This window comes from Rhea pennata, chromosome Z, assembly GCF_028389875.1.
Source record: "Rhea pennata isolate bPtePen1 chromosome Z, bPtePen1.pri, whole genome shotgun sequence".
NCBI lineage: Eukaryota > Metazoa > Chordata > Aves > Rheiformes > Rheidae > Rhea > Rhea pennata.
In genome coordinates this window covers 68,881,282-68,898,130 of record NC_084702.1, presented here as the reverse complement: position 1 = coordinate 68,898,130, position 16,849 = coordinate 68,881,282, and the positions used below count along the sequence as shown (strand labels likewise).

At 33.6% G+C, this 16,849-nt stretch overlaps 1 protein-coding gene across 1 annotated transcript in view; it reads left to right on the top strand.

The window, feature by feature from the left end:
- The window catches only part of SPEF2 (sperm flagellar 2), a 76,036-nt gene extending 59,691 nt beyond the window's left edge, over positions 1–16,345 (top strand). Inside the window, 8 exon segments of the mRNA XM_062600508.1 lie at positions 1,893–1,999; positions 3,707–3,889; positions 6,631–6,684; positions 7,311–7,403; positions 8,092–8,262; positions 10,571–10,732; positions 10,866–10,988; positions 16,262–16,345. Of these exon segments, the coding sequence (XP_062456492.1) occupies positions 1,893–1,999; positions 3,707–3,889; positions 6,631–6,684; positions 7,311–7,403; positions 8,092–8,262; positions 10,571–10,732; positions 10,866–10,988; positions 16,262–16,345 (977 nt within the window).
- The last annotated feature ends 504 nt before the right edge of the window (positions 16,346–16,849 follow it).

Here is a 16,849-nt window from a genome sequence, read left to right as displayed (position 1 = left end):
TGTGACAATAACATAACATGAGTGAAAGAAGTTAACAGGTTTCCAGTAGTGTAAGAGTCAGAGTTGAAGAGGGAAATTGTATAAACTAGTATTGTGAACAAATTATTTAAAATTCTTAGATAGCCTAAGAAATGATTATTATAATCTGAAATAAAAATTATGATAGCTGTACTTTCCATGGTAAAGCACTAGACAATTTGAGGCTGCAAATAAGATGCAAAAACTTGTTCTATCAATTCCATATAAACTTTTTACTGCCTTCTTGTGGACTATAGCCTTTTCTCTCCCAGAACCATTAAAAATAATGAGGCATTGAAGTTACCTGGTTTTTTGATTCTTCTATGAAGTCTCCTGCTAACAATACTTCTATGGTGTAGGCTTTATTATGCCTTAAAGAAATCATCTGATTCCTGTGGCTTGAAGTCTTCATTAAAATACACATTTCTGGGTACCTTAAAATTATTAAATCAACAATCCAAAATACTTCAGTAAGTAGCTTACTGCACATGATCTTTTAAAAGGTATTCTTCCTCAAAACCTATAACTCAAAATCCTTCAGGCAGGTATCAGAGCACTATTATCAGTCTGCCATTTTCCTAGTATTTATTTTCAGCTTTTGCTTTCATGCTGAAATTTCTGGTAGGACATATAAGGCTTTAAGTGCAGGTCTTTCTCCCTTCTTCCTGTCCCAACAAACTTTAAGCTTCCTAAAGCTATTTTTTTCCTTCCCTCCAAATTTTATATAGATGAAGAGTCCCTCACTAATCTCAGAGTTTCTCTGATACTAAGAGGTGCTGAGGACATTATTCCTAGTTTTCCCACTTGGATACAAAGAGCAGGGATTGTAGACCTACAAATTCAAATGGGAACTGTATTTTGAATATGTATATTATGAAACTAAGGTTCAAGCATATTCTTAATATTCTTATCATTGAAAATTTTCTTTGTAAATTTAAAAAATCTCACTCATTCCACTTCAAAGAAAAAAATTTGCCAGAGATATATAATGTGCATAACTGCTCCTTTTTTAATGGCCCAAGAACTTTGGCTGTAATAAGGAAAAAAAAAAATCCTGTATTTTTACCTCTTTTGGAAAGATTCCATTTGATAGTGAATCCTCATTGAGCCAGCAATATCCACATCTGAATGGACAGACTCCTGTCTGTCTTACATATTTCAGCATGGATCATTTTATGTTTTAACATTATATATGAAGTTTGAATTTTCTATTTGCATAGAAACAAATTCATTCCTCTTTTTAAAAAGAAATTGCTTTTGTCATCAATACACATGTTGTCATATATGCATAAACTTATTTTTATTTTCTGATTTATTTAAAATAAAATTAATGGAGACATTCATTATTAACTTCCACAAGCAAAATTATATGAAGCAATTCAACTTTATTAGAAAGTTTAAAGATACCTTTCTATATCTACCATTCTATTCTCTAATATGCCCTTAATTTCAAGGGTAGATATAGATTTATGGTTAATATAAAACAGAGCACACTGAAAGAACAGGTTGGTAGCTGTGATAACATTCAGATACACAGAATATGTGCACATTTTGATGTTTGTGAATTACACACTAACAACCAGCTAGACTATGTGGAGACGGATTAGTGATCAGCATACAGATCATGGCATATATCAAAATAATTGCAGTTTATCAGAATATTGAATATTTTGCAATTAAATCAGCCGCACATGATTTATTTTGAATGAGAAAAAATTGAACTTTGGCATGAAAGATATTACCGTTATCAATAATTCATAATTGCAATACAAATCACTTTCCTTTATGGCCATTACAATAAAAAGATTTTCATTAACACAAGAAGTTTATTTTAAAATTACGAATACATTTTTTTATGTTGACGTTTTTATTAGGTTTTATACTAAAAAATGTATTTATTGACATTGTAATGGACTTGATTACTTCGGATCTTGGAACAGATTACCTTCCTGATGAGTGGATGAATTTAACACTTTCACATGTAAGTTAACACCTTTTTCTCATTTCACTTGACGTATTGGTATGTGCAGGAAATGCAGCCTTGTCCTTACCATGACAAAGCCAAGAGCATAAAGATTATAGGGCATTATCATTTTTTTCTTACAGTTTTTGGGTTTCCCTGGAGAAAGATTCTGGAAGCAACCATACCAGGAATTAAATGCTTATATTCGCACTATGTTTATTTATGATTTTCAAATTGTATCAGCTCCTCAGATATCACTGAAAATTCAGTTCCAGGACTTGAAATAAAACTGTTCATATTCTTTGTTCAAAGATATGAGAATAAAAACTGCAGCTGTATGACATTAGACTTACTTATCCAAGATTTTCAGATTTAAGAACATGAAAAATTTTAATTTAATATTTGTGAGCCTTTCATCACTGAATTCTCTGACTAATTTTACTTTCAGATGTTGCTGCTAAGCCTATGGGATGAAAAGGCTTACTAGTTTTGCCATAGTTTGGTAAATCTTTCTGACAGTAAGACATGGTTCATATTAAGATTTTAATTGGAATTTACATGATACAGGCAGCTTTATTCAGATATTCTTCACCCAAATAAATTTCATGAGCAAGCAATTTTAAAGTTGCTGAGTAATATATTTCAACTGAATTCAGAAACAACCTCAGCTGTCATAATCAGTATATAAGTATATATTTTTATCAAAGGAGATTAATTATTTGGGGAAAAATATGATTCATTCAATTTGTTTATAGAGCACGTGCATATATCCCATGTTCGTTACTCTTTAAGAACCCTTAGTACTTAAAAGTACTCTGGAACTCCAGTCTGAAGCAAACCAAGCAAAAACCTTAAGAAGAAAATTGGGATGTGGAACAGAAGATAGTATAGAGGTACCTAGCAGGCATTCACTGTACCTACCCTACCTAGCAATAGCTCAATTTGTCCTCACCCTCCACTCTGATATCCACATGCTACATCCTCGGTGGTAGAAAGACATGCACGACAAGCTGCAAAGCAGCTTTTCTGTTGTTTTCTTGTGCACTGAAAGTAATGTGGGAGCAGAGAGAAGCCACAAGGTGTAACACCTGTAAAAGCAAAACAACGCCAACTACACTGCTAAATTGTCTGTTCGGTTCACAGTACCGTCCTAGACAGTGTCTGAGCATGATGCAGGGATTAGCCTGTGTTAAGGACTGTGTCTCTCATAGGCAATTTGGATAGAGCCATGCTGGTTAGACAGTAAGGGTATTTATTTAGATGTACATGCCAGGTGGCCTCAGTCTCTGGCTTAATTTAGTAGTACAGAGATTGCCATGCATTTTGAATGAGAGCAGAGTCCAGATCTTAATTTGTAATGATTAAGATGCCCTCTCTCAGGTCTCAGCTTCCTAGAAGCAAAGGGCTTTTATGTCTACTGTGTAGAGGGAAAAAGGTAAAAGGATTGTTATTTTATGTGTTTGTGTTGAGGGAGTGTTTCAAGGTTTTTGGGTGGGCTGCAGATGCTTCTGTTAAGATGACATGGGGCACAAGCATTGGAGGGCACTGAGAAAAAGATCAGTGTTTTAGCCAACCAAAAGCCTTCATTTACAATGTGGAACTGTAAATTCACTGTAAGCTGTAAGTTTCGTAATTTAATTCTTCAGTGTAGCTGCATTGTGTGGACAAAGAAGAAACAGGAACTGACAATTGCATTTGACAATATTTATTATTTTATTTTTATAGTTACAAAATCTGGCAACTGCATTAGGAGCAAACTCAGAACTTATTGACTGGCACAGATTCTTGCTAGCAGCAGCACAGCCCTGGCCAGTGCCGTCTGTGACACAGCTTCTCAAAACTCTACATAGCTTCAAGCGTGTTGATGAAACTGGATCAGGCTTTGTTACACAGGAATACTATACACAGGTTATAATGCTTTTGTCTTTTCAATTATATTCTTCTGATAGTCTCTTTGAGTTGAATGATGTATTGTTGGATTTATTCACATTTGGAAACTCAGCCTGGATTTTAAAGGTTTCACTTCTTGAAGAACATTTATGTGAAAATTTTCTTCAGGAAACTGAGGGCAGGACCCAATATCTATCTTATACATACATATTAGTAACAAAAATCGGGCTACTTAGGCTTACTTTTTAGTTCCATTTATTACTTTCCCCAGAAATTTATTTCTAATGAAAATAAATAATGATAATGATAATGATAATAAAGAAACTATTCTGTGATCAGTTTGACTATTGTTAACTCATTTGATACTATATGAGACAAAACCAGAAACAATTATTTTACTTGGTTTTGCCACCTCTACTTTGATTAAATATCTCTAGAATTTTTCCACTAAAGACTTTTGCAAACGAAGATTGTTTTTCAGTCTTTGATATATGAAAAAATATAAAATTCCTTGACCAATTCTTTTCTTTAAAGAAAGCTTCTATTTAAATTTTTGCATTGCACAGTTTAGCAAAGTTGATCAGGAAACACAGTGCATGAAAAAGTATTAAAAATATTTTTGTTCTTTTAGCAAAATTCTCCTAATTCTGCTCAATAAATTTTCACTTACTTGGTTTCTTAATCATAATTTGGATGAATGTTGCTTCACTTTTTTATTGTGTGCTAGCCTGTGTATACATATAAAGCTCTACAATTCCATCAGGTAGGATTTGTTTGGTAATACTAAAATAATTTTCAGAAAGTTTTAAGTAAATTTTACAGAACCTTTATTGAAGTTGGTTTTCAAATGTCCTACGAGCAGTTTTCTGAAATAGTGGCTGTGTTTTTCCAGAGGACTATCAGTTTCAGAACTTCTTTGATTAACTTAAAACTTCTTGCAGCCTGCCCCACCACCCCAAACTTGAAAAGAAACAAATTCTGCAAAGCCAGAAAACCCACAAAATATGCAGATCTACATGCCGCAGCTATTTGTTTATTGTTGTGGTATGTTTTACTGAAGTGTGAGAGATTAAAAATATACTAACACTTTCAAGATATGCAGACGGTGAATGTGACTTTTTAACAGATGCTCGTTCAAAGCTAATTTTAACTCAGCAATTCAGTTACACACTTCAGGATTACAACTGAGTCACATCCAGTCAACTGAAAGTAAATATGCAACTGTATATGCTCATTTCTATATAGACGTACCCCCCAGTAGTTCTTGCAGACTACCATGAAAGTGATTTCTCTTTGAACCTATAGAACCTAATGCAGTTGTTTAAAAACAGGAAAAGGATTAAAATGTTCATAAACACACAGGTAACTTTCCAGCTGAAGCTGCCTTTCCAGAATAGACCTATATAGATAGGCATATAATTTAGATGAAAGAGAATGTTACAGGAATTTCCAGAGACTATCCCAAGCAACTCAGTTCAACAGGGTCTACAGTGCTCTGAAGATTTTGTTCTTGGACTGATTTATATTGAAAATCAAAGTCCTAATGTCCACCTATCCTTGTTTCACATTTGAAAACACATCACAATTTTCTTAACTTAAAATCCTCTTGAAAATCTGTATATGCACTATGTATAAACTCTACAGTTCATGTTATTGAGAATGCTGTGTTTGGGGATTTTTGTATATGCAGTTAGGAGAAGAACAGGAATAGATTTTTTTGGATTTGAATGAAAGTTAGTTTGCTGATTTCAGGATTATTGATGAGGAACATCTGAATTGTTTCTATTCCTTTTAGAGTAACTCATGGCAAATTTCAAGCTGTTTTATTTGTTCTGAGTACTTGCTTCATTTCCATCTTCTTCATTTCTTTCTTGCTAATGTAATCATTCATGGTCTGTGGAACATGATGCACTAGAGAGTTAATGAGTCAGTGCAATCCATAAAATTAAGACAAGAACAATAGCAGAGAATTACTAAGCCTTCCAAAATATTTATACTGAAGAGGATTGCAGGGATAATGTGAAGTCTACTTTCTTGCAATTACTCTGCTCCATTTTCCTTGCTACCTTGCACAGAAAACAAAAGCAGAAAAAAATTTAAATTAGCTTTAACTAATTATTTTCCGTTCTAAATTCATTTGGAACTTCCTGTTTTGTTGTATTTCATTGTTTTGCTTTTTAAAGGAAAATCAGCTTAATGCTGTATATTAAATGTGCACATTATAAAAACGGAGCTATAATGCAATGTTTTACACAATCAGGAATGTAACAATTCAACCAAAATGTGAGAAAAGGATATTGTTAATGAAATTTATATAACTTTGTCATAATAACATTTTAATTTAATGTCTATCTTGTCTATTCTGAAAGACTATTACATCTCTTATTAACATCTGTGAAGATATATGGAGATGTCCTGTATTATCATATGAATACAATAGGAAGTATAGTGAGAATTTTTAAAATGTTAATATCTTTCAATAAAAGTGGAAAGAAGGTTTATTCTCTATTTTATACTTAAACTTCCATGCATTCAAAATGTCATGAAACTTTGATTCATTTACTTTATTTTACTATCTTAACAAGGAACAGTGACAAACAACATTCAGTGAGAGTAACAGGAAGACCCCTCGGCTGGGAATATGAGGTGCCCCAGCTGGCCCCTCTAGCGGCATCTATACTGGTTTGTACCAACCAGTGCAAGGCAACATCCGCAGGCAGTAGGACTCAATTGTCTATATTGTGCCACTCTTTGCTCAGTTCCTGGCATGGTTTAATGTGGACCGATTAGACTTTCACACAATGTTCAGGCAAGTGAGTTTTTCTATACACCATCTGGTGGTGGCCACTCTGTTTTAGAAGGTAAGAGGTGACTGATGTAGGACAATCACTGTTTGTTGGCCTTAGTATTGGAGAATGGTTTTGAGAATGTTTAATTTTCTAGTGTAGATGTAGCTCTGTAGCTACATCAGGACACTTAGCTTTGTAGCTGGAGCAGGCATGGATAGAAGTGCCATGTTGCTGGCCTTCATTATACTGAAAGAGTGTTTGGATAGGTGCTTCCAAAATAACATTTAGGACAAAAGGTAGCAAAGGTTACCCCTAATAGGAAGAAACTAGAAAGCAGATAGAAACTGCATCATATTCTGCTTCTTGGTAGTGTAGGTTTACAAAATAGCTAGTTCATTTTCTCTTTTTTCGAGAATATAAATTTACAGTCATTTCTATCCCACTCCATTTTCAATAATTCCTAAAATGGCTGTTAAAATATCCAAGCAGCTATTTAATTATTCTGATATCTTTATGTATTAATAATAAATTCTAAATTTGAATAAATCTAGGAATTAATCTTGTAGTGATCTATCTGTTCAATGATTATTGCACATAAAGATCAATTTATTTTAAGGGGTGAAAATTAATGGCTTTCTTTTTTTTGTCAGATTGATTTATGGTTTAAAGGAAATGAAGATCTAACTGTAACAGAAAGTTGCACAGAACCTTTGCCTTTCGATAGACTGGAACATCTCATAATGGTAACTTTAAAAACCGATTTTTTTGAAGAGTCCACTCACTATTCTAAATTGAGAGATCCCATTAAAAAGGGTCTCGTTCCATAAACGCTGAAAAGTTTCAGGGGCTTTTGCGGTCAGGTGGTGCTTCAGAATATGATTTTCATATGTAAGAAACTCAGAGTTATGAATAATGTGGAAGCAGGCACAAGAATCTAGGAATTCAGTATTCTAAACCATAGTACAAAGACTTAATTATTCTTATTCTCCTATGAGCACCATTAATTTTGCTCCATAATGACAAGTTTTATAAAAAAAAAAAAAAAAGGGAGGCAAATGATCCCTGTATCTAAACTAATAGTTAGGGTAGTCTCCATGGAAGAGCAAGATGCAGGTGAGATCTGAGTTCAAGAAAATAAACTTCTATTTAGGAAAAATCTATTGAATTTACTTGACATAATATAAGATTGTATGAGTTTCTACTCATTCTGTGAAAGTCCTCACTGTAGTAAAGAAAATATTACAGTGTCCATTTCCCTCATTTTTTTTTTGTTTTGATTCAACTGGATTTACAAATTCTCAACATATTTTAAAAGTTACTATAACTTTTCAGCCGTCACTACTTTATTTCACCCTCTTATCTACAGCCTTTGATTTGTATTTGATGAAATATCACTTGCAGAAATTAATTTACATTTTTGTGCTTTTATAGTTTTTCTACACTTTATTTGCTGATACCAGAAAAGATCCTGCTCTGCTCGACTACAATCAGATGCTGCTTTATTTTGCCTCTCATCCTGATCCTTCTGAAGGTGTTTACAGAGCACTTAATGTTGCTGCTGGAACATATATTCAAAGGAAAAGAGCTTTTCCTTCATGTGAGGTAAAATATCAAAGTGAAATGGGATCGGTATATATCATAGTAGTGCTACTCTTGCTTGCAAGTTATCAGTTGGTTAGCTGCAGTCCCCACAGACAGCCCCACTGGCCTCATGGGGCCTCTGCAAACAGTCCCACTGACTTTGCTAATAGCACTCAGAAGCTTGCCTCCAAGAGTCTGAATAGTTTCTTGCTAAGTAATAACAAGAGTTTAAGATACTTCTTGGTATCTATGCCTTGTACAGTTGTACAGATGAAAGCAGGACATTCCTTGGCCCTATCCCAGATAAATAAATCCAATACCCAGGAATTAGACTGTAGTATGATTGTTGGTATTCCCATTTAAAGATACAAAAACTGACATTATTGCTGTTCTTACTTGCTTTCTCACTATGTATCTTGAGGTTAGTTAAAAGTATACACAGCTTTGTTAAATTTTCCAGTGTTTTATTTTGTCTGTAAATCAGAAGGGTTGATAAATGAATAATTAGCTTCATGTTTAGCTTCATTTAATTATTTTTAGAGCTCACTCCTCTAGATAATAAAATATTTCACTACATTGTCACAGCCACAGTGACTCAACATTTAAAATACTGTTATGCTCTCCAGAAACAATATAAAAAGGGAATTATTTTACCACGGTTTAATCCCCACATATACTCATAATTACATTTTATCACTTCAGTGACAAAATGCATTGTTGTACTCTGCTGTATCTGCTTTTATTTGACACAGCAAAGTTTTAGAACAGGAACACAGATCTGAAATGAGGGCAGAATTAGCTCAAATGAATATATGAGGGGGTTAGTGGAAATGTGAAATTGTTCATGGGAGAGACTGAATAAGGCAAGATCATTTTCACATTTCACAGAGACAGCACAGAAGGGAGGAGACTGTGCTCCCAGGTAGATAGAGTAGATTTGAACTTAGTCTCCCGTATTTCAGTGGATAGCTCTGTCAGGTCACTGGATATAAAGCAACACAACCTCTTCTCCTCCTTGGACTTTGGTTTGGTTTGGTCTGTTTGGTTGTCCCCAAACTCCCAACTTTTGTAAGACTGTAAATAACTGCGCTGGCATTGGCTCCTATCTACTTGTCAAAGACTTCTTAAGGCTGTGAGTCACAAGTAGAGGGAAACAGTTCCCTACAATCTAGAATTAGCAACATATTTGGGGGGAGGGGCTGCAGTTTATATTCCACCTATCTTGAGTATTTTGTAATACTTAGTTTACCACTCAATGTATTGGCTGTGAATCTCTGCTCTATCTGATGTATCTTTATCCATGTATTATATAGAGAGTTTGTGTGCTTAATGCATCTTCAGGAGCCCATTGGAAATCTAGAAATATCTAAGAGTTACATACTAAGTGAACACGTTGCACGTGTGGATTCTCTTTGACTTTATAGCTATCTTTTGTAAGTTAGTGCTCAGAGAATTGCAGGACCGATAAAACATTTTTTCGGTCTTTTCTTTCTTTTATGCCGTGTTCCATATGTGTGCTGTTTAACAATAGTTATAAATGTAGAAAGAAGAAAATGAATAATACAATGTTCCACTGAAGTCCATGAGAGTTTTAACCATTGGTTTCAACAGGGCCACCATTTCATGCAGGACGTTCAACAGCCACAAGGGGGCAAAGAATAATTAATGATTGGTATCATGTCATATTGAGTCAAGCTCCATCAAATAGGAGGGCTTAGATCCCTGAAGACACCCAAGGTGGTGTTCAGTGCCAAAGTAAGACACCTAAACAGATGTCTACCTGTAGTTGTTTACATGTGACCTGAATCTCAAAGTTCCATTACAGATAGTGGGTATCTAATGTATATTGTCAGTGGAATCTAAAGAGCTATTCAGCACACCTTAAATGAACTTTGTAATAGCAGCTTAGATACGTAGCTTACAAGTAGGCACTTACACCATACCTAACTTAAAGCATCTTTTCTCTCTCTCTTATTCTCTGTTGATATTGTAATGACTTGTGATTGGTAGTTGCCTAAGGAAATACCTCTGAAACATTAATTTCTCAGTGGAACACGGACTGAGAAAGTGTTAGCTCTACTAGTGTCAACATTATGGATATTTCAGGAATCTAACGATCAGTTTCTTCATTCTATATTACAGTAGATATTTTTGTGTGTGTTGATGATTTTTGTTTTGTAAGAATGAAACTTTGGAAATATAATCTACTGCTTCTTTATAAATGTCTAACTGAAGTAGATGACTTACTGACAAACTACTGATCCCTAAGTATTATATCTATACTTTATTTCCCCATGCTTTTTCTTATACTGACATACTGATAAATGAGGAACCTTTAATAGAAGAAGAAGATGAAAAAGAAATCTTGAATTACTCAGGTGAAGGAATAATTTCTGTGGCAACTCTACTTAAAGTGTTTCATAATGGAGGAAGTAAAGATGAAGATAAACATAGATTTAATAGCCTGCAGATAGAGGGCAGCTATGATATGGTAGGTTGGTTGATGCAAATAAGGTTCTGTACCTTACATTATATGTTACAGAAATATCTGCTGTAAGCTTTACTTTCCCCTAGATTTTTTAAAATACTTTAATGAATTGAATGGGTATTATTTTTTCTTAAAGCATTTTGTGAAAATATACAGAGAAATAGGCAGTGAAGATCTGACACCCATTCCAGTTGGATTCCTTTTGAAGCATCCTTTCATTCAAGACTTGATCAACAGCTATCAAGAATACAAACTTCCTGTAAGTATTGCTTTCAGGGACCAAGAAGTTTGTAAGTACACATATTTATTTTATCCTAGGAATATAAATGTAATTAATTGAAATACTGTAAATTCACATTGTAGACACTATCTGGAGCATAGCAGGTTGTAGTTGAGTGTATATAGAACATACCAGGTTACAGATCAGTTGTGATTTATTTTCTATAAAAACTCCTTCCACTAGAGAGTGCAGTGCTTTCTGGCCCATATTTTTATCTCTCTCTTGTTGGCTGATAGCTATCTACAAGTCCTCTACTGCCATGTCACATACGGCATTGCCTTTCCCTCTGCCCATAGGAATGAGCCTGGCTGACTTATCTTCTCACGTTTAGTAACAAGATCTTACTTCAGGACACTTTGGGATACATGATAGAACATGCTCCATGCCAGGCCAACCAGCCTGCAGAAAAAGGCATGCACACAAGTAGTACAGGTTCAGACATTCTCCTGTGCTCTACTGAAGAGCTTCCCTGCTGCCTGCACCTAAATTTAAATGTGCATTAAAATAGTTTGCACATTAGGCAAGTTTGGGCAAGGTTTTTAATCACACTCTGCATTTCTTAATTTGAACATGTTTTCCAGCCTCACTGAATTCTTTGTAGACCACAGCATTTCTTAAGCTAGCTCTGTGGTATATACATGATCTATTTCAGGGACTATTCTTTACATAAACACATTACTGACTTCATAACATTCAATGTACTGCAAGCTCCTCATGAAAGCCAAATACAATGCAAGCTGAACTAGAGTATAGACCTACTAGACAGTAACACTGAACTGGAGTGTAGACTAAGCATATATATACTTTGCTACTTTCAAGGAGGAGGACTTCTTTTGAAAACCTTGTCACACTAAGCAACAGCTGAACATAAAGAGCACAGAATATATTCTTAATCAAAATTTCTAATCCCTCAGTACTCCTCTTGGTAGAAAATATTTTATGGAACTGAAAGAATAGATTATAGGATACATTTAAAGATTTATTAGCTGCTATAGAGAACAAAGCTTAAATGTATAAATCACCTGTGTTATTTGTGGCTGGTAGGTTATGTTCAAGGCAGCACTGTTGTCAAAATTTCCACACCTTTTCTACCAAAGATATATAGGTATCTTCACAGTCAATTAATACATTTTCTACTATCTGGCAGATTGATTTGATGCCTGTGTCTCTTGACTTGGCAGTTAGATGATGCAGAGCTTCAGTTGTTATTTATTATCCTTAGACTTTCCTCTTGAGGTTTATGCTGACAGTATCTCAGATATAGTTATTTTTGTACTTAAAGAAGAAAAGTTTATATTCCTTGACCGTATTGGTAAATATAGACTGATGTTTTATACATGAAATCAACACTTCACTGTCTTACTTTAAAATTCTGATTAAATGGAGAAGAGCTCAGACCACAAGTTCTTACTCAACTTTGGATCAAATTATTATATTCAGCAACAAACAAGCACAGAGACCCAATGGTTACTGCTTTATGTAGGATTCTGGTCAAAAAAATATGTGGTCCAAAAATACAGTTTTCTTATGCACAGTTCTTCAAAGAATTATATTTGGTGAACAGGTAAACTTTTACTATCTAAAACATTTCCAAATTAAGCAAACAATACTTTAAGCATCAGTTATTTTTTCTGAAATCCTCCTGTGACTATAAAAATCTTTATAAAAAATGAAATTCAACCACCATGCTGTTATTTTGAGATCTTTTACAAGATAAATTTAGCAACATAGGGTGTGGTTTCTAAGGTTAAAATGCTTCTACTATTGCTGTCATAAACAGTGGAAAATAAAACGTTTTGCGGAAAACTAAGGATGAAATATTTTGCTTAGGTTTTTAAAATTTAATTTGGGGCATTGAATTCCCTTGGCCTCTTGATGACCTCTTCAATGCTAATCAAAATAATCTGTGATAAGGAAATAATTATACACTGATGGGATATATGCTGACCTTTTGAAGGGAGTTTGCTGTTTTAGTTTATATACCAGTGGGCTGGCAACCACCTACATGATAATAACCATTTTGTTAGCCTCAATACAAATGCCAAAAGATGAATAAGCATGGGAATTCTATTATTTTGTTTTCTGATCTTTTCTGTCCTAGTTAGAAGTCTTTTCAGTCCCGATAAGAACTGACAAGTGGTCTACCACTATTAACATATTCTTTCACTTATCAGCTGAAATTCTCCTTTAGAATAGTCAGACAATACCTGTATGTGAGTGTGTCTTTATGTATGCACTCCATTACATTCTGAAATAAATTTCTTTTAAATACTTTTAATAATAACTGAGAGACAATATTTTTATTAGACCAGCTGATTCAGTTGGAAGAAGTAAGCAAATCTGCTTTCTTCCAATATATCACTTGGTCTAACAATGAATATTAAGGCCTTTTTTAAGGTTTGGTATTACTTCTTGTTGCATATCCTGCCTTATTTCTATCCTGAGACTGTCACAGATACAGCAATATAGTAACAGCAAGATATTTTAGTAACTCTGTTTTTTGATTGTGATAAATCTAAATAAATAGTCTGCAACATATTCTACAACCCTTAATGCTTGCATTAATCATTTACTTTGAGTAGGCTGCATTCTTACAATTACTGTGGATAACAAGCATAGTTTAATAACTAGCATTCAATTTGTTGACATCAAAACTGTTATACTGTTATACTGCTTTCAAATCCTGAATAGTCTTGTTGCCATTACTTAGTTCCTCTTTAAAAAACTCTTGTTTTAAAGAGAGGGATGTCAAAAAGATCACATTGTATTTCTACGTTTTGAATGCATATTAATTATATAGGCCTTTGCTTCAAGCTTGTCCCTTCTAAATTAATCATCATACTACTATTGCTGTTATTGTTGGTAGTTTTGTTAAACATTTCAGTAACATTACTCAGATACTCATCCAAGTGAGAGTACTACTGGGGTAGGACTCTTAATAAAGCACAGTGAATATGCCTGTATCAAAGCATTTACTAGTAAGCTGAGCAATTATTACATAATTTGTTTGGACTAACAGCAGCCATTTAGTATAACACAGCTCAACATGCTTTCAGAACTCCATGTATCATTTAACAGAGCAAAAAGGCTTTCTGTCACAGGGAGAGTTCATACAGATTCTGTTCAGTATGGATTATGAGGTGGAGCAAATAGTTCATAGTCAATACTATATTTATATATGCTGTATATATAACACCTTGGGAAAAAAGCATTGCTGAATCACTATCTGCTCGTAGGCAGTAGCTGCGATACTTATGAAACTTGAGAAGCCTTTTTCATGTGGTGTTTTAAATGTCCCAGTATGCAAGGGAAGGAAATTTTAATTCAATGCTTGATTCTGTGAAAGGGCATTTAAATACGTAGTCTGAGAGACGCCTATGTTTGACTGCTCTCCATCATGTATTCCATCAAGGAAAGCGTAAGAAATGCAAAAATACATGGAAAACAGTGTCTTTCTTACACTGAAAATGATAACAATATTTCTTCATGTAACAGGAACATTAAGTTTGTTTCATCAGACACAGAAATAGTAAATCCTTAGGGGGGCTATATTTTCAGCATTTTGGAGTTATCTGTCATTTTGGTTTCCTTTGCAAAACTGGTAGTTACACAAATTAAATCTGTCCAGAGGAAAATTTCTTTCAAATACTTCCCACATTCTTAAATGCTGTTCTGTCACCCTGCTGCATCAGATCATGATTTTAGATTATACCATCCTTACTTTTAGACTGATACTTAACATACACCTCTGTGGTATTGTTAGAACGTACATTTTCCACTTCCCACACACATGAACACAATGACACTATATATCGTTTGCTCCATAATGATTAACAGTAGTTTCCTTAAAATTCTTATATTTTACAAGAATATATACTTGTACTTTATATAGTACTTTAAAAGTTTCATAATAAAATTTATATGCCAAAAATGCGACAGTTTACTGAGATCATCATCTGCCTCATGTGATAGTGATAAGTACTGATAATGAATTTGCTGAATGCACCATTTGCTACCATTTACTTTTGTCAAACCGGAATTGAAACTTCTTTTTCAGACTCAATGTACTGAAATAGGCCTCTTCTTTAAAGTCAAAGATGTTAACACTACCTTCTAAAACAAAGGACTGCTAAAATTAATCTTTTAACCTAGATCTTCACTGTTCACTGAAATGCTCCTGATATTTTGCAAAGTATAAGAGGCATCATTAAATACAGGTAGCTTATGCTTCTTGAAAAAGGGCTGTATCTTCAAAATATGCATAGAGTATCTATGGGAATATGTATTTGAATTTAAATTCATTTATTTTATAAAGTCTCTGTGCCCTAGAATCTGCAAAAAAAAATGCTTTTCTAAGGGAAAAATGTAACTACTGGCAACTAATACTAGAAAATGTTAAAAGGTTATATTATTATTTATTTTTGTAGTAAATATTCATCACATTGTTTATTAAATTTCTTGTTCATCCTATCTTCATAATAGACAGTATGGCTGAAGTTTGAAATAAAGAAGACTGTGTTAATACAAAACCATTGAAAATTAGCAAATCAAGTAGTATTATAAAAAAATGCAGAACTGCAAAGAAATATAATGAATGTCAGCATGTATTATTGCAAACGTTGCAGTTACTTTTTTTCTTTTATTTTCATTTCCTTGAAGTTTTGCTTTAGTTCAGTCTGAAATGAAGCATATTTTAAAGAGATTCTCTATTAAAGAATTTGGCTTTTTATGTTTTGCATGATATTTACTGATTTAAATGACAAAACTTTAATGTCTTTCTGTACTGGTAAAGTTAAGCACATGCTTAAGATCTTTGCTTACTTACAGAATTGCATTTTGATATAGTGCAGTTTCATAAATCCACTGAATGCAATGACATTGCATGGACAACATGCAGACATAATCTCGGTGATATGAGTGAAGTTTCAGTAACTCTTTTAGAATTTGCCATGAATTTTCTTTCTGCCATTGTCACTACATGTTTTCATCAATGCACTGAATGTATATAGTGCTTCAGCTCAATGACAGTGCAGGTTTTAGTGCTGCTTTGGAAGACATTTTATTTAACCTAGGAGAAGTATAATTTATAGTAATATATCTCCACTGAAGTTGCAGTTTTGACCAAACTCTTCCAGCCACAAGTTAGGATGCTTACCCCATAGGAGACAGGGATTATTATTAAAAATTTGAAGACGGGTCAGGCTGCTGCATGAAATAATATTTTAATTGTCTTTTCATTTTCCTTTTCATAGGATTTTAAAATCATTCTCCAAAGAGCTGAACAAGCGCAGTCAATTGATAGAGAAATCACAACACTTAAAGACATCAAAGTATGAAAAATTGTGGTTGGTGAATATTAAAAAAATTTTTTAAGTTTGTAAGAAATGGGTCTTAGATCTACAATCTTTCCTTCTGTGGGAGAGGATTTTTCTTTTATGATTGGAAGAGTCAAATCCTGCAGTGATTACACATATTCTGTTACTTTAAATTAAAAAAAAATTAGAAAGAATATAGTTTATTAAGATCAAATAATCTGATATTTCTAAATAAAATGAAACTGGTTTCTGAACTTTAAATATAGTTGATAGTGTGTTTGTTAATAATTTCTATAGAATACTGCATGTCCCGTTCCTGTAGGTGAATCAAGATATCTAGTCAACTTTTGTTAATATGCATAGCATATGATAGAAATGATTTAATATTTTTAACATGTTACAATTAATACTTAATGAAGTAAGAAAATGAAAGCATTGTTTTCTCTAAAATCAAGAGTAACTACAAAAGGACATGATGTACCTGAGAATGTAATACTTGTTAATAGCAGAGTCGATGAATCTTTG